General features: G+C 45.6%; 5 protein-coding genes and 1 pseudogene across 9 annotated transcripts; 5 read left to right on the forward strand and 1 right to left on the reverse strand.

Moving 5' to 3' along the window:
* The first annotated feature begins 2,293 nt into the window (after nt 1-2,293).
* On the forward strand, nt 2,294-3,692 carry LOC4351440 (probable carboxylesterase 17; annotated as a pseudogene).
* A 4,175-nt stretch (nt 3,693-7,867) lies between these two features.
* Nucleotides 7,868-9,101, forward strand: LOC4351442 (probable carboxylesterase 17). Its single transcript, XM_015762826.3, has one exon. It carries the CDS (start codon nt 7,868-7,870, stop codon nt 8,948-8,950), a length of 1,083 nt encoding a protein of 360 aa, XP_015618312.1. The 3' UTR covers nt 8,951-9,101.
* Nucleotides 9,102-9,129: 28 nt separating this feature from the next.
* On the forward strand, nt 9,130-10,041 carry LOC107275474 (NAC domain-containing protein 41). Its single transcript, XM_015763643.2, has one exon. The coding sequence runs from the start codon at nt 9,130-9,132 to the stop codon at nt 9,736-9,738; it is 609 nt and encodes a 202-aa protein (XP_015619129.1). The 3' UTR covers nt 9,739-10,041.
* On the reverse strand, nt 9,840-12,646 carry LOC4351443 (uncharacterized). 2 transcript variants are annotated; one of them, XM_015762828.3, is made up of 5 exons: nt 12,405-12,646; nt 12,222-12,317; nt 10,876-10,979; nt 10,629-10,765; nt 9,840-10,061 (listed from the first exon to the last, which is right to left on the reverse strand). In XM_015762828.3, exons 1-5 carry the CDS (start codon nt 12,462-12,464, stop codon nt 9,979-9,981), a joined length of 480 nt encoding a protein of 159 aa, XP_015618314.1. In that variant the 5' UTR covers nt 12,465-12,646; the 3' UTR covers nt 9,840-9,978. The 2 variants fall into 2 exon arrangements, with proteins under 2 accessions (XP_015618314.1, XP_015618313.1); XM_015762827.3 differs by having other exon boundaries at nt 12,222-12,646.
* Nucleotides 12,647-14,301: 1,655 nt separating this feature from the next.
* Nucleotides 14,302-15,751, forward strand: LOC4351444 (probable sugar phosphate/phosphate translocator At4g32390). The gene has a single exon (XM_015763691.3). It carries the CDS (start codon nt 14,317-14,319, stop codon nt 15,601-15,603), a length of 1,287 nt encoding a protein of 428 aa, XP_015619177.2. The 5' UTR covers nt 14,302-14,316; the 3' UTR covers nt 15,604-15,751.
* A 2,375-nt stretch (nt 15,752-18,126) lies between these two features.
* LOC4351445 (heterogeneous nuclear ribonucleoprotein Q) lies at nt 18,127-22,216 on the forward strand. 4 transcript variants are annotated; one of them, XM_066306310.1, is made up of 10 exons: nt 18,184-18,315; nt 18,922-19,022; nt 19,222-19,665; nt 19,748-19,858; nt 20,468-20,608; nt 20,687-20,857; nt 20,957-21,161; nt 21,283-21,455; nt 21,566-21,648; nt 21,795-22,216. In XM_066306310.1, exons 3-10 carry the CDS (start codon nt 19,249-19,251, stop codon nt 22,000-22,002), a joined length of 1,509 nt encoding a protein of 502 aa, XP_066162407.1. In that variant the 5' UTR covers nt 18,184-18,315; nt 18,922-19,022; nt 19,222-19,248; the 3' UTR covers nt 22,003-22,216. The 4 variants fall into 4 exon arrangements, with proteins under 4 accessions (XP_015619730.1, XP_066162407.1, XP_015619733.1 ...); XM_015764247.3 differs by having other exon boundaries at nt 18,184-18,236; XM_015764244.3 differs by lacking the exon at nt 18,922-19,022 and having other exon boundaries at nt 18,127-18,236.
* The last annotated feature ends 261 nt before the right edge of the window (nt 22,217-22,477 follow it).

Raw genomic sequence — 22,477 nt, forward strand, 5'->3', positions numbered from 1 at the left:
GTATATGTTTACAAATACCTAATATATAAATTGGCTATTAAGTTGACTATAAATGATTTAGAGCCAGCCGTTGGCTATATTATTAAACTGTTCTTAGGCCTTATCCGACTAATTAATGAATTAATTAGGTGCTTAAGGTCAACTTTCGGATCAAGCGTGTAGTGCAGTGTCGTTAGTTTAAGATTTGTTCGAAATAGGACCAGACCACGTTATTATCTCTGCCAATGGCGAGCTGGCGTGCGGAAGTAAACTCCAAAATTTAAGAGAAGTGGCTTTGAAAAATACAAAATTTCTAAGATAAATGTAACTATATATTATATCTATTTTGGACGGAGAAAATAAGAAGTTATATATAGACATGTCTTTTGTGTTATCGGTCAAACCGGTAGAAGAGATCTCTAATTAAATCTGTAGAGCTGAGCTAGAAACATGCAACGCACGTGCACTTGTACTTTTGTAGTTAAAGAGAATAATATATATAGGAAAAAGTACGAATTACCCCCTCGAACTATCACGGTCGTCCGAATTACCCCCGAACCGCAAAACGGAACATTCTTCACCCTCAACTATGAATACATGATGAATTACCCTCCTGGACCCAATCCGCGGTGATTTTGGTCTACGTGGAGTACACGTGGCAGTCCAGTCAACATTCTATTTTAAAAAAATTATAGGACCCACCTGTCATACACAACTCTCTCTTCTCTCTCACACACACACTCTCTCACTCTTCCTCTCTCTCCCTCTCTCTCTCACGGGGTCAGCGGCGGTGGGCGGCGCCGTGGGACAACCGGACGAGGAGACGGCGGTGGCGGGGGACGCGGAGGCGGTGGCGGCGGGTGACGTGGGATGACTGGACGAGGAGGCGGCAGCGTTGCGGGACGGACGGACGGACGGAAGCCACGACGAGGAGGCGGCGGCCGCCGTGGAGCGCGTCCCACAGGTTGCCGAAGCCCTACCCACCGCCGACATGGTCCCCCCACCAACCGCCTCACCGCCGCTGCCGCCTCGCTTCCTCCGCCGCGCGCTCGCCTCCTCTGCCGTCAACCGCGCTCACCTCCTCTGCCGTCGTCCCCCTGCCAACCGCCTCGCCGCCGCTGCCGCCTCGCTTCCTCCGCCACCGCGCTCTGCCGCCGCGCTCGCCTCCTCCTCTGCCACCGCGCTCGCCTCGCCTCGAGCAGCGCAAGCTCCCGCCGCCGCTCGCCTCATCCGCCGCCGCCTCACCTTGCCTCCTCCGCCGCCTTCTTGTCTCGCGCCCTCATCCTCCCCACGCGCACGCCACCGAGAGGGAGGGGGGAAGCCGCGCCGAGCTCCTCATCCCCCGCCGCCGCCGCCTCTGCGTCACGCGCCGCCGCTCCATGTCCCCCGCCGACGACGACGAGAGGGAGGGGGAAGCGGCGCCGAGCTCCTCATCCCCCACCACCGCCGCCTCCACGTCACGCGCCGCGGCCACTGCCGCTCCGTGTCCCCCGCCGCCGCTGACCCCGTGAGAGAGAGAGGAAGAGTGAGAGTGAGAGAGAAGTGAGAGAGAGTGTGTGTGAGAGAGAAGAGAGAGTTGTGTATGACAGGTGGGTCTCACAATTTTTTTTAAATAGAATGCTGACTGAACTGTCACGTGTAGACCAAAACCACCGCGGATTGGGTCGAGGGGGGTAATTCGTCCGGTATTCATAGTTGGGGGTGAAGAATGTCCGGTTTTGTGGTTAGGGGGGTAATTCGGACAGCCGCGATAGTTCGAGGGTAATTCGGACAGCTGCAATAGTTCGGGGGTAATTCGTACTTATTTTCCTTCTAGTAAAGTATGTTAGAAAAATCATTCTTTGATTATATCCCATTATTTAATTAGTTCCGTTAGAAAATTCATTCTTTGATTCTATCCCATTATTTAATTAGTTCCTGGACTTTGTGTATTACTAGTACTACTCCAGCACGTTAGCCGATATTAATCATATCCTTGTTCCAACAACCAACGATGTAGCTCGCTGACCTTTAAATAGGCGGTTGAGGTCTTCTTTTTTTTTAAAAAAAAAAACAATGAAACAGATCATGGGGTCTATTTAGAGTTCTGAAAAGCAACTGGTTGGTAGCTAGCTTCTAAAAATATGAAAAATCTGTGTTTCCCAACTTTTGTTTTCTAGTTTATTTTTTAAATTTTACAACTATATCTTCTTAAAATCTAAATAAAAAACTAGACCGTTTGAGAGAGTTTCTAATTCTAGAAGGAGCTGCATCAGCTATAACCTCCCCAAACAAGCCCAATATATATGATCCGGCTTTCGAGAGAAAGCCAAGATAGCAAGAGAGTCCACGGCTGAAATAGCGAAATGCCCTCCACAACCACGGCGCCGGAGACCGATCCTAGCAAGACCGTCGTCGAGGAGATCACCGGCTGGCTCCGCCTCTACTCCGACGGCACAGTCGAGCGGCTGACACCACCGGGCGCGGAGCCCTTCACCGTCATCGTCCCGCCCTACACCGAGCCGCGCAATGGCGTCACCGTGCACGACGTCACCACGGCCAGGGGTGTAGACGCCCGCCTCTACCTCCCGGCCGAGCCGGCAACCGCGCACCGGCCACGGCGGCGTCCTCTCCTCCTTCACTTCCATGGTGGTGGTTTCTGTCTCTCCAGTCCATCGTGGGCTCTTTACCACAACTTCTACGCGCCTCTCTTACGACGAAGCTCGACGTCGCCGGCATCGTCTCCGTCTTCCTCCCCCTTGCGCCCGAGCACCGCCTCCCTGCCGCCATTGACGCTGGCCATGCCGCGCTTCTCTGGCTGCGGGACGTCGCTTGCGGCGAGGACGAGAACAACAACGGCGCCGCCCACCACCTTGATCCGGCGGTGGAACGCCTACGTGACGAGGCCGACTTCGCGCGCGTGTTCCTCATCGGCGACAGCTCCGGCGGCAACCTCGTGCACCTCGTCGCGGCACACGCGGCGGCGAAGGATGACGGCGCGGGGGCTGATCTCCACCCAGTGAGGCTCGCCGGCGGGGTACTTCTCAATCCGGGGTTCGCACGGGAGGATAAGAGCCGGTCGGAGCTGGAGAACCCGCCGAGCTTGTTCCTGACGGAGGAGATGGTGGACAAGCTCCTGGCGCTCGGGGTGCCATTGGGGATGAACAAAGACAGCCCGTACACCTCGCCGTCGCTGGCGGCGGAGGCCGTGGCGCGCTTGCATATGCCGCCGATGCTGCTGATGGTGGCGGAGAAGGACTTGCTCCATGATCCGCAGGTGGAGTACGGCGAGGCCATGGCGCGCGTTGGGAAGACGGTGGAGACGGTGGTGAGCCGGGGCGCGGTGGCGCACGTTTTCTACCTCAACTTCTTCGCGGTGGAGTCCGACCCCCTCACGGCGGAGCGGACAAGGGAGCTCATCGACACCATCAAGACATTTATCGACAGATACTGATTCTCCCTAATAGCAATTTGCAATGAAGATCATGCATGTATTGCATGCATGCATGTCCTGTGAGATAATTCGTATGTGCAGGTGCATCTATCTTTTAGCCATGCACTGGTCCATCTCCATCCGTGCATGGATGTATGTTGTGTTCAGTTTCTGCATGTTTGTTACACCTAGTTTGATCGGTTTGGTGAATGTTTTCTAGTTGGGTTCAAACTTCCCTGTTAAATTTCCTGCGTGAATAAAATAGAGCATACTCAGTATGCATGAGCATATTGGCATCCAATTACATGCAGCGTTTTTCCCGATTACACCGAAGACTGCACATATACCACCATATTCACAAGTGTGGCCCTCAACTTACATTCAAATTAGAGAATGAGACCAATGCCATATCCTTGGCCCCATAAATTCCTATCGACAACACACTGGGGTAGTCGGGTGTGTAATATTCGTGGACACTAGGATTAGATGCACATTTTATTCGACTGGTAAATCACATATTTCACCGCAAGAATATGATTGCTTAACAATATAGTTTTTTTTCTACTAATAAAGAAACCATTCTTATCGTTCTTAATGGTTCAAAAGATATCTTATCATTCTTTTGGAAGCCATTAAGTATGTGGTTCCAATAGTAACATATTGATATTACTGACACACAAAAACATTTTTTTTCATATACTATGATGGTTTTTAAACCCTTATATGATAACCCTTTGTATAGTTACATGTTAGTGTGCACCGAACTACACGTACTAGTTGTGTGTTTACATGAAAAAAACTTCGTCGGGGTGGAAATAAAGAAACCCTAAGATATCTTATAGTATTTGTTGGTTGCTTGATATTTTCAAACGCTATATATCACTTTTGAATGATCCATATACTACTCTAAGGTTCGAATATATAGCCAGGAAGTAATCATAACCCAACAAGTCTCTCTAGTTCTAAAAATAAATACAAGTATTGTCTCTCAGGCCTACCTCACAAGCATCCACCACCTCATCGCCCTCTAATGGCCTCTCAAAAAATATGACACTAGATGACTCTCCTATAGAGAAATACTTTTATCTCTTAAGGAAATATCCTTTCATTTTTACATGACATCTAAACAGTTACAAAAAAATATAATAAGATAATTAAATTATTCATATGCGATATATATCATTTCATAAACATGCATGATTATTCATTTGACCTATAAAATCTGAAAAAGAAAGAACAAATATGACATGAATCAACGAGGGGAAATCGCACATCAAAGTATGAAAAAAAGAATGAAGTGCATAAACTTGTGTGGGTGGGTCATTTAGGTTATTAGGTCCCTGAACTTGTCATAGGTGTAATATAGGTCCAAACAAGTTCTAACCCGCTCCATGCGCTGACATGGCATTGCTATGGTGGCACCTACGTGTCAATTAATGGAATCCACATATCAAGCATATATAAAAAATAAAATTAAAAACCATATTTTCTCCTCTTAAGTAGATAGAAAAAAGATTTAAAAAAATCTAAGGTAGAGAGGATAGAATATGTTTTTTTCCCTATATGACTGACACATAGGTCCGACTAACACGTAGGCACTGCCGTGGCATTGCCATATCAGCGCATGGAACAAGTTAAAGCTTATTTGGAACTATATATATAACACCTAAGATAAGTTTAGGATCAAAAATGCATCTTAAGAGACCTAGATGACACACCCGTATGGCCGCATAAGTTTTAGAAACCGCTCGAGCAGTTCTCTCTATGAAAAACTATCTCCTCCTCTCACACCGCACTAGTACAGATCCTTCTATCTGTGACGGGCTCTAATATGTTTAGAAATAGCGGGCCGTCACAAGGAAGTCATCTCAATCGGGCCGAAAAGTGTCCGATTGAGATATGGTCGCACAGACATATTAGATGGGCATAAAACTTAAGCCCGTCACGGATGACACCTATCAGTGACGAGCCACAACTTTAGGCCCAATTGAGATAACATTCTATATCTCAAACGGGCTTAAAGTTGTGGCCCGTCACAGATGACCATCATCTATGATGGGCCACAACTTTAGGTCCGTTTGAGATAACATTCCATATCTCAAACGGGTCTCAAGTTATGGCCCGTCACAAATGACCATCATCTGTGACGTGCACCAACTTGAGGCCCGTTTGAGATAACAACTAGGCCCGTCACAGATGACTCATCAGTGACGGGCTATATACTTAATCTCTATCGGGCATTAACTAAAGCCCGTTACCGATGACTATTTTTCCATTTTTCATATGAAATGTTTATATTTGTAAGTTGACTATAGCAAAATAATTTAGTGCAGTATAATAATTCATTTTATGAGTCAAAATAATTTTACGGGTAGTAAATGATTTCAAATAGAAAAATGTCAATAACAAAGTTGTATAACTTATGAATATTTACAACTTTTAGTTTGGTCATTTTTCAATATAACATTTTTTTGAACAGTTTGAATTTGAATTTAAAAATATGACAACTTCAAACAACATTTTCAAATACTAAATGATTTCAATTGAAAAAGTCATCAACAACAAAGTTGAATAACTCATCAAGATCTAAAACTTTTATTTTTGTTATTTCTTCATCCGACGAAATGTTAGTAATATTATTCACAAATTTTACATATATGTGTTATAGTTTATAAAACCAGATAAGAGATATGTCAATTTTGTGAACAATGTTATTATCACTTTGTCGTATGAAGAAATGAACAAAATAAAAGTTTTAGATCTTGATGAGTTATTCAACTTTGTTGTTGATGACTTTTTCAGTTGATATCATTTAGTATTTAAAAATGATGTTTGAAGTTGTCATATTTTCAAATTCAAATTCAAACGGTTCAAAAAATGTTATATAAAAAAATGACCAAAATAAAAGTTATAGATTTTGATGAGTTATACAACTTTGTTGTTGATGACTTTTTCAGTTGAAGTCGTTCACTGATCTAAAATTCTATTTGAACTTTTCAAACTTTGAATTTCAAATTTTGAATTGTTTAAATAGAGTCAGATGGAGAAATGACCAAAATAAAAATTTTGCACCTCGATGAGTTCTACAACTTTGATTTTGGTGACTTTTCCATTTGAAATCATTTAATAACCCTAATTTGATATCCTGGCCTAGGGCATAATAGGATTAATAGAATACTCATACAACATGTTACAACTATTTTTCCGAAAGCCAATCTCCATAGAACTTTGACGTTAAGTGTGCTTAGTCTGGAGCAATTTCGGGATGGGTGACCGACCGGGAAGTTTGAACTTCCCGCGTGGGTGCACACGAGTGAGGGCTAGCCAAAAAATAAAGTTTATTTATTTTTGGAATATACTCATCTGTGACGGGCATTAACTCTAGCATAAGTTAATGCCCGTCACAGATGACTCATCTGTGATGGGCTAGTCATCTGTGATGGGCTAGTCATCTGTGACGGGCCATAGTTAATGCCCGTCACAGATAAGGGTCATCTGTGACGGGCACTAGTTGTGGCCCGATTGAGATAGGTCATCTGTGACGGGCTATAGTTTGACTGGTCGTCTGGGTCAAAGCTATCGGTGACGGGCTTTACTTAGGGCCCGATTGAGATAGAATCATCTGTAACGGCCGTTTGTTCGATTGAGATAGCTCTTAACATCAGTGACTTCTAGCCTGTGACGGACGCCATGCCCGATTGAGATGGGGCTTACCGCCCGATTGAGATGAGGATATCCGTTCTAGTGCCGTGCCATATCCCGAACATCCCTCGATCGAATGACAGCTAACTCACTGAAAAACTGCGGCATTGGCGATGTGGTTTCGCTGCTTGGTCATCACTGCTCCGTCGTCGGCTTGCCGGGAAAGGACTCCGTGTTAGTGATATTTGAAGGGCAATTTGATCTATCCAACGGCTATTGTTAGTCAACTGCATGGGATTTAGGGAATTGCAGTTGACTGACTTTAGCAAATACGAACTGAAACTCCAACGAAGAAGCAAATTAACTTAATTAATAAGTTGAGCAGCCTGTAGGCCTGTAGTTGGTTTTGGACATGGACATTCCAACCACATTACTATATATCAACCTATAAGTTATTGGAGCAAAATAGTAATCCTCCATTCCAGAGAGATTTGATAGGACACACCATTTTATCGGAAGTGTTAGGTGCGAAGAAGGCCACCATTTTCTGTCGATCGAGCTTTATTAAAGCTAGACCGAGACGAAACGACTCACCAAGACTAAGTGAAAGACTCAAATTAACATACTACAACAAATTAAAGACGACTTGAGCCAATCAACGATGGCGTCAAGCCAGCGCGTCCACACGACGTACGTATGCGCGCAGAGTTTGCAAGGCCAGGTCATCCATGCTCGCCGTGAATCCGTGCTGCGTCTATAAAACACAAACGCAGCATAGCCAGTTCATTTCACATTTTCACTGCTACGTACTCGATCATCTGGCCAGCTGCTGCCATGGCAACATTGCCACAAATGGCCGCGACCAAGGAGCGTCAAGAGGCGGCTAACCCGACCACGACGACCAGGACGCTGGTCGAGTCCGTCACCAACTGGATCCGCGTCTACTCCGACGGCTCCGTCGACCGCCTCGGCCCGCCGGAAGCCGCCGCGTTCATGGTCCTCGTCCCGCCGTACGACGACCCACGGGACGGGGTCACCGTCCACGACGTCGCCACGGACCATGGCGTCGACGTCCGCCTGTACCTGACGACGACGACGCCGGCCGGGCGCCGCCCTGTTCTCGTCCATTTCCACGGCGGCGGCTTCTGCTTGTCCCACGCCGCGTGGTCGCTCTACCACCGCTTCTACGCCCGCCTCGCCGTGGAGCTCGACGTCGCGGGCATCGTCTCCGTCGTCCTCCCGCTCGCGCCGGAGCACCGCCTCCCCGCCGCCATCGACGCCGGACACGCCGCGCTGCTCTGGCTCCGTGACGTCGCGTGCGGCACCAGCGACACCATCGCGCACCATGCGGTCGAACGCCTTCGCGACGCCGCCGACTTCTCCCGCGTGTTCCTCATCGGCGACAGCGCGGGCGGCGTCCTCGTGCACAACGTGGCGGCACGCGCCGGCGAGGCTGGGGCCGAGGCTCTCGACCCGATACGCCTCGCCGGCGGTGTCCTCCTCCACCCGGGCTTCATCTTGCCGGAGAAGAGCCCGTCGGAGCTGGAGAACCCTCCCACGCCGTTCATGACGCAGGAGACGGTGGACAAGTTCGTCATGCTCGCGTTGCCGGTGGGAACCACCAGCAGGGACCACCCGTACACGTCTCCGGCGGCGGCGGTGACGGCGGCGGAGGGAGCCCAGCTGCCGCCGATGCTGGTGATGGTCGCGGAGGAGGACATGCTCCGCGACGCGCAGGTGGAGTACGGCGAGGCCATGGCGCGCGCGGGCAAGGCAGTGGAAACGGTGGTCAGCCACGGCCGCGGGATCGGCCACGTGTTCTACCTCAACTGGTTCGCCGTGGAGTCCCACCCCGTCGCGGCGGCGCGGGCGCGGGAGCTCGTCGACGCCGTCAAGAGCTTCGTCGATAGCCACTGAATCGATTCCAAGTTTGAATCGGTGTCTGCTTCTATGTCTGAATTTGTGTCGAAATCCTGTATCCATCTCACCGTCACGTAGTACATGTCTACATCGCAATGTCTCTGTAGTTAAACAAGTTTCCCGCGCAATGCATACGTGTTTTCGTTTCTCCGATCCGCTTACGAAATTTCGATTTGATGGAGAAACACGTCGAGAAGATGCTCAGTTTAGGCTTTCGTTTCAACCCGTCTGCAGAGGATCTCATCACCTTCTACCTGCCACGGCTGATCGCCGGCAAGCCAATGAAAGACACCGAGAAATTCATCTGCCGCGCTGATGTTTACGGCAGCGAGCCCAGTGACCTCGCCGGAAAGTTCGCGCCGGTGCCCAGGTGCGAGAAAGGCGGCAGGTTCTTCTTCACTAGCTGCAAGCGGCACAAGGGGAGTAGCACCAAGAAAGAGCGAACGGCGGGGGCTGGCACCTGGGTGAGGCAGAACAGCAAGGAGGTGAAGAACAAGGCGGGGGTCAAGGTCGGCGAGACGCAGAACTTCCGTTTCAAGAAGGACGGGAGCTACACCGACTGGCTGATGGAGGAGCACCACTGCTGCCGGCAGCAAGCCGTCGCCGGCGACGAGGAGCCCGTCATCTGCCGGATGTACGTGTCCCCGCGGGCGCCTCCGGATTCCGCGGCGCGCCAGGAATCCGCTGCTTTCGTGCAGCAGCAGCCGGCGCCGCAGGTTTCCGAGCCGCCGTGCGACAAGAAGAAGAGAGATGATGTGGCAGAAGAAGCCCCTGCCGCGGCTTAGGCGTCATCAGAACAGAATATATGATTTGAACTTTTTTTACCAACTGTATGTGCATTTCCAGTGGGATAAAGATTCTAACCAAAGCAGAGACTAAAAACATGTGGGGTAATGTTTTTTCAATGACCATAACAAAATTATTTCGAGAGCAATACAGGTGCAAAGTTGAAGAAAGACTTCCTGCTATCTGAACTGGGGTGTTGCCACACATACAATGAACTCTGCAACCCAGACAGCACTAACCTATAGATCAGGCATCCCAATTCCAGCCTTGGCATCATAGGTTTTCTCCAGCACATGTTCAATTCGTGTATCCTTTGGGCCAGCTGCATGAATGAAACAAAATGGCCAAATTTAGTTTCCTCACAAAAAAAAAAGAAAATATATACATCATATGCCGAGTAATATATTGACACTTTGACAGGAAATAGAACGCATTTGCTTGCATGTCAATTACATATTAGTCATTCGATAATAGATAGCCAAAATACAAAGGCATGTAACAAACATATTTAGTATTTTGACTCCAGGTATGTAAAGGTCATGGATAGATCAGAGTCATGATTTTTCTTTTTCAGTTTGTATTATTAGTTAACTGCTATTATCGTTCCAATGCAGAACAATTACAAAACAAACAATAGTACCACAAGCCAAACAGCAAACACCATAAGAAACATCTACTGTAGTAAACTAGTAATTATGCATGATGTTACAGTACCAAAGATTATTATAAGCACTTGATGCTTTCCTTTATTAGTATTTATTATTATTGTGATCTCAGTTGAACATCAAACTGGTACAGCTTAATTTCTGATCCAGGAAAAGAACAGCATAGACACCACAAAAGTATATATGCACTTGACAAGGGAACCATGCAATGAACAGAGACATACGTGATGTAGGTCTTGGCTTTCTTCGCTCCTTCAAAATTTCTGGCCTGGGTATCACAGCACCAGATGCATTCATTCCTCTAGCAAACCTGACTTTAGTTCCATCTTCCAAATACTTGTATCCAATCTTACATGGTTTCCTGTTGCCAGCGTTGTGTGGATAAATTTACCTTTTACCAGTAAACTGCAGTAGAAATGGAAGAAAAAAATATTCTATCTAGATGACAAGATGGATGGTTAAGTATCATACCCAGTGACTGGATCAAGTACTTGAACATTTGAAACATGAAGTGGAGCTTCAATTGAGAAAATCCCACCTGTATGTCCTTCTCCTTGCTTAATATGTTTCTTAACCTGAAATGATATTAAGGCACAATTATTATTATCCAAACTCTTATGTACAAGAGAAAACACTCACATACATAAGAACAAGAAACTGTTGTCTGTCGTTAGTTGTTACTTCCTCCGTTTCACAATATAAGTCATTCTAGCATTTTCCACATTCATATTGATGTTAATGAATCTAGATAGATATCTATCTAGATTCATTAACATCAATATGAATGTGGGAAATACTAAATGCTAAAATGACTTACATTGTGAAACAGAGGGAGTACTGATTACAGCTGCCCAGTAGTCAAAAAGAAAAATGTGACACGTAACAACAAACATGTGAAGATTTTAGAAGGACAAGGTTTTTACAGTTTCACCATTCTTCTATTGCACCCATTAAAATCAATTCCTCAAGATCCATCTGGATACTGGACGAAACTAATTCAGTATTTACTCCTCTTTGTTATGGCATACAAATGATACAAACACACATGATATGATCCAAAATAGATACAGCATGTACCATTATGCAGTACATAGAACACAAGGATCCAGCAGGCATCTACAATTTCTGATTATTCTATGCATAAAGGCAGATGCTAAATTATTTGACCACTGCTTTTGTTGGATCACGCATAGCTAATTGTTGAGCTTATCATAAACACCACTCTCTATATACGATGATATGCACAGGTATCCAAATCCTCTTGATAAAAACTCTCTTCATATTATGCTATCCTTGTGCCATGATGGATATATAGTCCGCGGAATAATATTACGTTATGAGTATTTACAGGTTCAAATTCGTATGAACAACACTCCAATGGAAACAATGGTCGAGCTTACATCTGTTACAGCAAGTCATAAGCTATGTTTGTGACAGCAGTCAAAAACTATGTTTGCAGCTCCTACGACTAATCTGAACTCAGGACTTGGGAGTTTAAAAAAAAAACGAGTGCACCATGGAGATCAGGTCACATACTGCCATCTGACAGATACAGCGTTGTAAGCTCTTTTATCTCATTATTAAATGAAGCTTTTGTGCCTCTATTCTAAACTTTCAATAGTTGGGCTTAAAACCTTTTCAAAAAAAAAAAGGAAAAAAATGCAGTAGTTTGCATCAGGCTAAATAATAAACGGTAATTTTCTGAACCAGTTAAACCGATGACACAAAACCTTGAAATCTTTCAACCAATCAGCACAAAATCTATGCAGTATTTGACAATTTCTGGAGGAGGGTGCGTCAGTATAGCAATAACTTACCAAATTCTTTCCCTCGACGATGACACGGTTCTGCGACCGAATGACCCGCTTGATGAGCCCGCTCTCCCCCTTGTCCTTGCCTCTTATGATCATCACCTGGAAATAAACAGCGCCGAAATTGGAGATTTTGCTAGAAAGAGGAGAGGGGCGAAGAGGAATGCGAGGACGGGGAAAGATAATTACGTTGTCACCGCGGAGGATCTTCCAGTGTCTGATGAGCTTCTCCGCAGCCTTCCACCCCATCTCTCTCGACTAGATCCCTCCTCTCTACCCAGCCAGCGGCTCGCTCCTGGGCTCCCCCTCCCTCCCAGTAAGCTTCAAACCTTGGTTGCGGCGGAGATGGGGGTGGCGGCGGCGGCGAGGGAGCCGGCGCTAGCGGCGAATGTGATGCTGGACAGATCAGAGTGGGCCGAGAAGAATGATTCGGGCATTTAATTGGGCCGTTTCCTTCAAAAGGTTTCGGATTGGAATAAGTTCGGGAGTGACTCCCTTTACTAGTGACCTTATCTAATTCGTATCCCTGAACCACAGTACGAATATCTCGACCCCTAACTATTAAAACCAGTGCAATTTAACTTTAACTGTTTTGCTGACGTGGCGGTGTTGACCCAGTCTTCATCCAACATTTATGTGGTATTAGAATTAAAAAATATATGTAGTACCCATTTGTCACTCACACAAAAATAATTGTGGGACCCACTTATTATACGGGCCCACATGTCATCCCCTCTCTCTCCTTCCCTTCTCCCTCCTCCCCCCTCTCTCTCTTATCTCTCTTTCTCCCTCCCCCCTCCCATGGGGCCTTTCTCTTCACCTGGGTGGAGCGGCGGTGGGAGCGGCGGCGGCGGGGTGGGGAGCAACGGCGCCCTGAGGGAGCTGCGTTGCACACGTAGCCGAGGAGGAAAAGGCGGTGGCGCAGCGGCGCGAGGGCGGATGGGGAGCACATGGCCGGCCTGCACGCCATGGCGGCGGCAAGGACGGGCGTCGATCCAGCTGTAGAAGAAGAGCGGTGGGGGTGTGGCTCCACCCGATGTGGACGCGGTCGACATGGCAAGGGAGGCGGGTGGTGACACCAAGGAAGACATCTGTGCGCACCACCGGATGCCTCCGTCTTCGCTACCCACCACGCCAATGTCTCCGCTTGCCACTGTCGCCGCCCTTCCTCTGGCCCCAACACGCTGCTCCCACCTAGCAAGCGGCAACCACCCGCCTCTCCCCACCTCCGCCGCCGCTGCCAACCACCGGACGCCGCCGCCGTCCCCACTGTCATATATAGTCAGATAAAGAGAGAAGGGAGAGAGAGAGGAAGAAGGGGAGGAGAGGGCCCCACATGTCATCCTTTGTGTAAATTGGTCCTACACATACCCTTTTTAATTCTAATTCTACTTAAGCGCTACATCAACGCCACGTGAACGAAGACCCGGTCAATATTGCCACATTGATGTCACATCAGCAAAACCACCCTCCAAAACTACTAAGGGAGTTAAATTACACCAGTTTTAATAGTTTGGGGTCAAGATATCCGTATTGTGGTTAGAATTAGATTCGGCCACTGGTTAAAGGAGTCAACGTAAACTTATTCCTTTCGGATTTGTTTCGTTTCGCACCAAAAACCTATGGGCTTATGGTGGGTTTTGTGAAATCCTCTCCGGCCTATATATAGTCATCTATCTCTCCTCTCTCGATTTGGAAAAAGAAAAAAACAGTTTCTGGTAGGCATTCTCGAACGAGATATGAGTAATGAAATCGAAGAGGCGTGTTGAGTGAGCTCAAATCATCGGAGTTCCCATTCAATTGCCTTTTGTTTGTCAACTGTGCAGGTTGATGCTGGCATGCTGTTAGCCAGCTTAGCACACGTTCTTGTCAAATACTCGAGTGACAAGAGGTGTTATGCAGTTGATTCTGTTTCTGATTAATCTTAAATTGTTAATCCTCGGATCCAACGCACAAGCAGTTGACCAGTTGAGCAAAGTAGCAACTGAGTAGTGTGTATCAACGACCCTTCTCTTCGCAGCAACCAGCAATACCATTACCAGTACAGTTCAGCAACTAATCGTGAGCTGATTAGCTGAAGCACATAACACGTAAAGCGTCCATGACGATGGAGAAACGCACGTCACCGCAACAACCGCCAACTTTATTACCCACCAACTGCTCGACGCATTTCCTCTACGCGCGCGCGCCCACCACCGCCGGCGTCACACCTCGCCAGCCGCATCAAAGCTTCCGCTCCTACCTCGCCCAAATGGGCGGCACCGGCGACGATGGCGCCAAGGCCCCTGCGGCCGCCGCGGCCATGGACGTCGTGTCGTCGTCGTCTTCTTCTCCGGCGCCAGCGCCGTCGGTGCTCAAGTCGGTGCTACTGTCCTATGCGTACGTGAGCGTGTGGATCACACTCAGCTTCTCGGTGATCGTGTACAACAAGTACATCCTTGATCCCAAGATGTACAACTGGCCATTCCCCATCTCCCTCACCATGATCCACATGGCGTTCTGCGCCTCCCTCGCCGTGGTGCTCGTCCGCGTCCTCCGCGTCGTCGCCGTGCCGGCGTCACCGCCCATGACGCCCAGCCTCTACGCCGCCTCCGTCGTGCCGATCGGCGCGCTCTACGCGCTGTCGCTCTGGTTCTCCAACTCCGCGTACATCTACCTCTCCGTCTCCTTCATCCAGATGCTCAAGGCGCTCATGCCCGTCGCCGTCTACTCCCTCGCCGTCGCCTTCCGCACCGACTCCTTCCGCCGTGCCTCCATGCTCAACATGCTCGGCATCTCCGCGGGCGTCGCCGTGGCTGCCTACGGCGAGGCGCGGTTCGACGCGTTCGGCGTCATGCTGCAGCTCGCCGCCGTCGCCGCCGAGGCCACGCGGCTCGTGCTCATCCAGATACTGCTCACCTCCAAGGGCATGTCGCTGAACCCCATCACCTCGCTCTACTACATCGCGCCGTGCTGCCTCGTGTTCTTGACGCTGCCGTGGTACTTCGTCGAGCTGCCGCGGCTGCGCGCCGCCGCGGGCGCCGCCGTCCGGCCCGACGTGTTCGTGTTCGGGACGAACTCGCTGTGCGCGTTCGCGCTCAACCTGGCGGTGTTCCTGCTGGTGGGGAAGACGTCGGCGCTGACCATGAACGTGGCCGGCGTCGTCAAGGACTGGCTGCTCATCGCCTTCTCCTGGACAGTGATCAAGGACACCGTCACGCCGGTCAACCTCGTCGGCTATGGCATTGCCTTCCTCGGCGTCGCCTACTACAACCATGCCAAGCTGCAGGGGCTCAAGGCCAGGGAGGCAGAGAGGAGGGCCGCGTCAATGGCGACGGCGAAGGACGGCGACGCAGAAGCCGGTGCGCGGCTGCTGCCGGAGAAAGATGCCGGTGAGCAGAAGAACTGATCAAAGTCGAACACCAAGCATAGTACATTAATGAAGGTTGATAAATCAACGGCATTTTTTTCATCTTTAGATAGCCTGAAGCTGCTTAGTATTATGTTTGTAAACATTCATTATTACAGAGGATACAAATGATCAGTGATTCGAAATATGCATGCTTAAATTGCAGCATTCATTTTTTTTCTCATTTTAAAGATTCAGTCATCGTGTTAAAACTCCTTGCTCCCTGGGCACTAGTGTTCATCTAACATCACTGTCACATGGTTGTTAATCGTAGCATACTAGCATTCTGTTTGTTGATTGTGCTATATATGAATGATTTGGTGCACGATGCAGTAATGCAGAGCTCCAAACCTGATAATCCACTGGCTACCAAATACTACCTTCAGTTTTACTCAAAGTGCAACAAGAAAGGACCAAAAGACAAACAAATGCAGCAAGGAAATGACGCAAAGTGTCATTACAGTGAAGATAGTATATTGAGTGACTAGTAGGTCAGGGTAGTAGAAGAGAAAGGGATTTGCTAGCTTCCTACTCGTACTTAGGGCAAGTTTTATAATAGGGATAGTTGTCACATCTAATTTTATCCATGTAAGATAAGAGGTGATATATATAATACACCATATCTACACCACCTCTATTATTATAACCCAAATAATTTTATTTTATTTGTTTGTCCAATCCCCTCTTTCTTTCATCTTCTTTTTCTTGGGGTTTGTGTGGAGGTTGCCCCTTGCATGATAGGGGGCTCACCTTCTCTTTCCTCAATTATTACTTCCACCTCATCATCCAATCATACATGATATTTTTAGAGGCAACACATTAAGCATCATAGTACTTGCCCTTACTGCTGCCTACGATATAGGAGTATCCTCCTAAACCCTATAAACTCTAATACTAAGGGCTTCTTTAAAACACAGGATTAAAAAAAGATACATTTAAAAAAAAACAAAGGATTTTGATAGAAATGCAAATACCAAATAGAGAATTATAAAACACAGGAAAAAAACACGAATGATCGTTTGATTAGGCTATAAGAATCAGGATAAGAGATAGACTTCAAAGAAATTTTCAAAGAGGTTAGAGCTCTTGTTAACTTTCCTCTAAAAATTTTAAAGAAAATGAGAGAAAAATTCACAAAACTACAAATATTATGACTAAAGCACTAAAAATTTAATTAGTGTATCACAAAACAGCAGATTTAACACTAAATTTATCACAAAACTATACGTTTAAGATGAAGTGTCACAAAACTACATATTTAGTAACAAAATTATCACAAAACTATGGGTTTAGAACCATTTTAGTCACAAAATTACAACACTTATTGCTCCAACATAACAATGGTGTTAGGGATTTAAATTCTAAAATATGTACTTTTGTGATGAATTCAATATTAAATATGTTGTTTTATTTTTTAAACACATTAAATCTGTAGTTCTGTGAGAAATTTGGTGCCAAATTTGTTGTTTTGTGATAGTTTGGTCAACATACATGTAGTTTGTGAAATTTACACAAAATGATATGATTCAATCCTTGTTTCAAATGCTTTTATAGGAATTTTTATAGGAATTTTTTCGATATGATTAAAATCTTTCAAATTTGAAATCAAAGGGGGGGGGGGGGTAAGTAGTACTATCTTTAGGTTCATTAAAAGCTAGCAACAAGAATACCGAAGCCATCATTTCGCTTATTTGCGAACTAAGAGAAACGACATATTTGCAAATAAAAAGTAATTTGTGAATAAAACTTTTTATATATATGTTCTTAAAGATCTAAAAGCAAAGGCTAAAAAATAAACTTCGATGAAAAAAACCTCAAAATTAGCTCCAAATTTACGGTTGAAAATTCAAAATTTGGCTGATAAGTATAAGTATAAACGAAAAGCAGCTCCAAATTTAAGGTTGAAAATTTAATTTTTGACTGATAAGTATAAGTATAAGAGAAAAGATGAGGCCCTACATGAAGTCCTGTCCAATCATATATGCATCATTGACTCTCTCTCTCCTTTCAATTGTATTAATCGAGTAATATTTCGCTGAGTCTGATTAACCTAGGCCGCGTTTTGTTCGTGTGCCAATTTTTTTTAAGTATACGGACACACATTTAAAGTATTAAACGTAGAATAATAACAAAACAAATTACAGATTCCGCCTGTAAACTGCGAGACGAATTTATTAAGCCTAATTAATCCGTCATTAGCAAATGTTTACTGTAGCATCACATTGTCAAATTATTGTATAATTAGGCTCAAAAGATTCGTGTCGTAATTTACATACAAACTGTGCAATTGGTTTTTTATCTATATTTAATGATTCATACATGTGTCTAAATATTTGTTGTGACGGGAATTTTTGGAAGTTTGAAAGAAACAAAACACTGCCGTGCATTTCGCCGCACATTGGAGGCCCATCAAGATTTTATATGGCCGCCATGGTCCAAGGCCTCAGGGACATTTCCTGTATTGGGCTGAGCCGGACTCTTCGTCAAGGATGAATTTGTAATCAGTGAAAAAATCGAGGGGCTGGATGCAAATCTCCATTCCCATCGTATTCCTCTCCTTCCAGCTCGAGACTAGGGCTCGCAGGTGGCTTATTCCCCCTAATTTGCTCGGGACCAGACCACACCTCCCCAAGGTGAGAACCAAATCTCTGATTCCAATCTTGTTACGTTCTTGGTTGTTCTTTGCCTTGCGATTTGGGAGCGGCAGCAGCAGTAAGGCGCTCGTCAAGATCTCTTCTTTTCAATTGTTGGGGTCGCGCTAGTTCGTCGAAATTTATCCTTTCCGATTGCTGGATTGCGTCATTTCGTTAATATTTCTCCTTCCCAATACCTATCTTGTGCTATTTGGAAACGAGAGCACTAATCTACTTCTTCGATCTAATATGTTTGTACAGGCCCTTGTATATAAACGAACAAACTTTACTCATATATTCAGTCCATTAATTTTAGGTCCTAATAGTTGTTTTTTAACTTATGCGAAAATTGCAATGTGCTGAACAGTGCAGGTGATATCTCTTTCTTAACGAAAAATAGAGTCAGCATGTAATTATCTATATGGTACTTAAGATCCTAAAAATTAAGCAAGGGCTAGGTTGATTGCTTGCTGTTTGAAAATTGTTCCAGTTAGCATTTTGCTCCATTCTTTGTTATTAGTCAGACTCTCAACTGCTGTCATGTTATTTACTCAGGAATTAGATTTTTACTTCAGATATCATATTATGCAAATTGTATTCTATTTCTCATCGTGCTTTTATCTCTGTGCCTTTTTCTTTTCTTTTCCTTTCCCTTCCATTTCACGGAATATATTGGCATCATCAGCTTGTTGATTATTCTTCGCATTGCATCATCTTTGCTTCCCCTCTTTTGCATGCTCTTGCTGTCCATGCTGATTGGGGATTGTATCTTGAGAACCTCCCCGTGTAATCCTTTGTAACCATACCACTGTTTCCTCATTTGTTCCATATACATTTTCTTTCTATCCAGTTGGATACCCATGGCTGCATCCTGTTTGACATTATTGCATAACAAGTACTCTTGTTTATTTGGTTGTTTTTCTTCCTATCCTTGTATCATCACTTTGCTCTCCCAATATTGTTGGCTCCTTTGCTCTTTCCAAAGTTGCCTTGGAACTTTGAGCTTTTCAAGATGCCAAGGAGGACAGATAATGCTGCTTCTGCCAATTCAGTTGAACCAGAAAAATCAGAAGAATGTTTGGAGTTTGATGATGATGAGGAGGAGGAGGTAGAAGAGGAGGAAATTGAATATGAAGAAATTGAGGAGGAGATAGAAGAGGAGGAGGTAGAGGAGGATGAAGATGTCGTGGAGGAAGTTGAGGAGGTAGATGAGGAGGAAGATGAGGAGGAAGAAGAGGAATCTGATGAAACTGAAGGTGTAAGTAAAACTAAAGGTGTTCACCAGAAGGATGTTACTGAAAAGGGAAAGCATGCTGAGCTTCTTGCTCTTCCTCCCCATGGTTCTGAAGTATATGTTGGAGGCATCTCCAGTGATGTATCTTCTGAAGATCTGAAGAGACTATGTGAACCAGTTGGAGAAGTTGTGGAAGTAAGTACTGCTTACATTGTTCATTTTATGTTTCCATGTGGCCTGTTTTGTTCTGAATTACATATTCTCCCGTTTTATGCAGGTGAGAATGATGAGAGGAAAGGACGATAGCAGGGGATATGCTTTTGTTAATTTTAGAACAAAAGGTTTGGCATTAAAGGCTGTCAAAGAATTGAACAATGCAAAACTGAAGGTTTGTTTTCTGTTGAACTTGAGAAATGTCTATACTGTCACTCCATCAGTGCCATTGATTTTTAACCTAAGATTGGTAATTGATCAAGCAAGTTCTGGACATTTTTACTACACCTTTTGCAGTTTCCAAATGTGAACTGGTAGAGAACAAAATAGTGATTTCACTCGAATATTATCATGCAATAAGCTTTCCTTTTTTTTAATTTTTTTTCAGTCTTATTGCACTTATATCTGCAGTTGACTTCTGTTGATTTTGACATAGCACAGTAATTTCACACATCAGCTGTGCTCCCTGTTTCCCTGGATATGTAGGAAGAAAGAGGGAGGGGCACACACATATCTACTATACATGATCTCTAGTAATATCATGGTTTTGTAACGTGTAATATTTGGTTAAAACTACTGATTATGCCATTAACAGGAAACACTTGTTCATGATTGGGAGTAGTGGTAGCTTATGTTCTCTTACCAATAATTTTGGAAAACATAGCTTTGCTGCCTTGATCACACACATGTGCAGAATATCTCCTGGTTCCCTGTTATAGCTGACAACTTATCTATCTTGATCTTTTATACCTACTGAATTTTTTCATTATGCTTCTCGTTACAGGGAAAGCGGATAAGGGTTTCTTCCTCGCAGGCTAAGAACAAGCTTTTTATTGGAAATGTACCCCATAGTTGGACAGATGATGATTTCAGAAAGGTTGTGGAGGAAGTTGGTCCAGGAGTATTAAAAGCTGATCTCATGAAGGTATGGATCTGGGTAGTTCAACAACTTTGTTATGCACCCTCGATCTTGTTTCTCCTAAAAATTTCTTTGTACTTGTAGGTCTCAAGTGCAAATCGCAATCGGGGTTATGGTTTTGTTGAATACTACAACCATGCATGTGCAGAGTATGCAAGGCAGGAGATGTCTTCCCCAACATTCAAACTAGATTCAAATGCTCCTACAGTCAGCTGGGCAGATCCTAAGAATAACGACTCGGCCTCTACTTCTCAGGTTCGTTCAAGCATAACATGAACAATTTTACTTTGTTTGTGTATAATTCTTATACCATGATGTTTTATTTGAACTTGATTATTTTGCGTGTGTTTTCAGGTTAAATCTGTATATGTGAAAAATCTGCCCAAGAATGTTACTCAAGCACAGCTGAAAAGGCTGTTTGAGCACCATGGTGAAATTGAAAAGGTTGTTCTTCCTCCTTCAAGAGGAGGTCATGATAATAGGTATGGTTTTGTTCACTTTAAGGACAGATCCATGGCCATGAGGGCTCTGCAGAACACAGAGAGATATGAGCTTGATGGTGAGCTTTCCTCTTGCGCTGTAATGTCCCACTATGCTTGCGTATTCCCCCAAAAAATGTCCCACTATGCTTAGTCTGGTTTGTCTGGTGCATTCAAGGTCTCACATATTTCTCTTAACAGGTCAGGTCCTGGATTGCTCACTTGCGAAACCTCCTGCTGCTGATAAGAAGGATGATAGAGTACCACTACCTAGTTCAAATGGAGCTCCATTGCTCCCGAGTTATCCTCCACTTGGATATGGTATCATGTCAGTACCAGGTGCCTATGGTGCTGCTCCTGCTAGTACTGCACAGGTACACGAGTACATCATCATCATAGACCCCTTTGCCCAATCAATGAGTAAATACATGTAGTAAAGGATGATTGATGCCCTTCTAACCATTGTATGCTCTGCATTTTGCAGCCTATGCTGTATGCTCCAAGAGCTCCTCCAGGTGCAGCAATGGTTCCAATGATGTTACCGGATGGTCGTCTCGTATATGTTGTGTAAGCGCTACCAACCATCTTTTCTTCAGAAAAGCTAATAACATGTTATCACCTATCAGCATGAGATGAGATGAAATGACTTCTGTTCAGTTACATGTCATTTTGGCATTTCCATTGCTGATGATATCTTCATTGCTTCTTTGCAGACAACAGCCTGGTGGACAGTTGCCGCTGGCTTCGCCGCCGCCGCAGCAAGCTGGACATCGTAGCGGCAGTGGAGGACGTCATGGCGGCAGTGGCGGCCGCTATGGCGGTGGTGGTGGCAGCTCCGGCAGTAGCAGGCCAGGTGCAAAGCGGCAGAGAGGAGACGACAACAGCAGTAGCCGCCACAAAGGCCGGCGCCGCCCGTACTGATCTGATCAGCATAGCTGTAGCTACCACTTAGAAGATGTAGTGTCGTTGCAGAAAATTACCAGAAAATCTGGTAGAAATAATTTATACTGTTTGTACTCGTCGATTTATTAGAGGAATGCGTTTCTGAAACAAGACTGTACATGCGTATTTTACCTGTATCGCAGAGTGCTGAATCTGATGGTGCACTGGTACAGTATAAGCCAGTTTCAGGTCTCTTTGTAAGCCTGTTTTACATTATCTTTCGCTTTTGCAGTACCGTCAATTCACCCCTGTAAGCCACATGGACTATGAGATTTCTGGGCCAGAATCTGAGGTAGACAGTGAGGTGTGGCTTGGCTGGGTGGCGCAGCGACGTGTGTGCTCAAGACTGGAGACACGGTTGATGCTGCCCGAGCTGAACACGTCGTGTTGACTCTCTCGAGAGGCGGACGGGTACGTGCCGCCCCTCCATCCATTCTAGCCTTCTAATCTAAAA

This window comes from Oryza sativa, chromosome 12 (assembly GCF_034140825.1).
Source record: "Oryza sativa Japonica Group chromosome 12, ASM3414082v1".
Taxonomy (NCBI): Eukaryota; Viridiplantae; Streptophyta; class Magnoliopsida; order Poales; family Poaceae; genus Oryza; species Oryza sativa.

Excerpts from the sequence above, each read along its gene's own strand:
- LOC4351442 (XM_015762826.3), top strand. The coding sequence starts at position 7,868 with ATGGCAACATTGCCACAAATGGCCGCGACCAAGGAGCGTCAAGAGGCG.
- LOC4351443 (XM_015762827.3), bottom strand. The coding sequence starts at position 12,464 with ATGGGGTGGAAGGCTGCGGAGAAGCTCATCAGACACTGGAAGATCCTC. Across the intron at positions 10,980-12,221 it reads TCGTCGAGGGAAAGAATTTG|GTTAAGAAACATATTAAGCA; the intron begins GTAAGTTATTGC and ends ATATCATTTCAG. Across the intron at positions 10,766-10,875 it reads GTACTTGATCCAGTCACTGG|GAAACCATGTAAGATTGGAT; the intron begins GTATGATACTTA and ends CGCTGGCAACAG.
- LOC4351445 (XM_015764244.3), top strand. The coding sequence starts at position 18,129 with ATGCAAATCTCCATTCCCATCGTATTCCTCTCCTTCCAGCTCGAGACT. Across the intron at positions 19,666-19,747 it reads CAGTTGGAGAAGTTGTGGAA|GTGAGAATGATGAGAGGAAA; the intron begins GTAAGTACTGCT and ends CGTTTTATGCAG. Across the intron at positions 21,162-21,282 it reads AGAGAGATATGAGCTTGATG|GTCAGGTCCTGGATTGCTCA; the intron begins GTGAGCTTTCCT and ends TTCTCTTAACAG.
- LOC4351444 (XM_015763691.3), top strand. The coding sequence starts at position 14,317 with ATGACGATGGAGAAACGCACGTCACCGCAACAACCGCCAACTTTATTA.
- LOC107275474 (XM_015763643.2), top strand. The coding sequence starts at position 9,130 with ATGGAGAAACACGTCGAGAAGATGCTCAGTTTAGGCTTTCGTTTCAAC.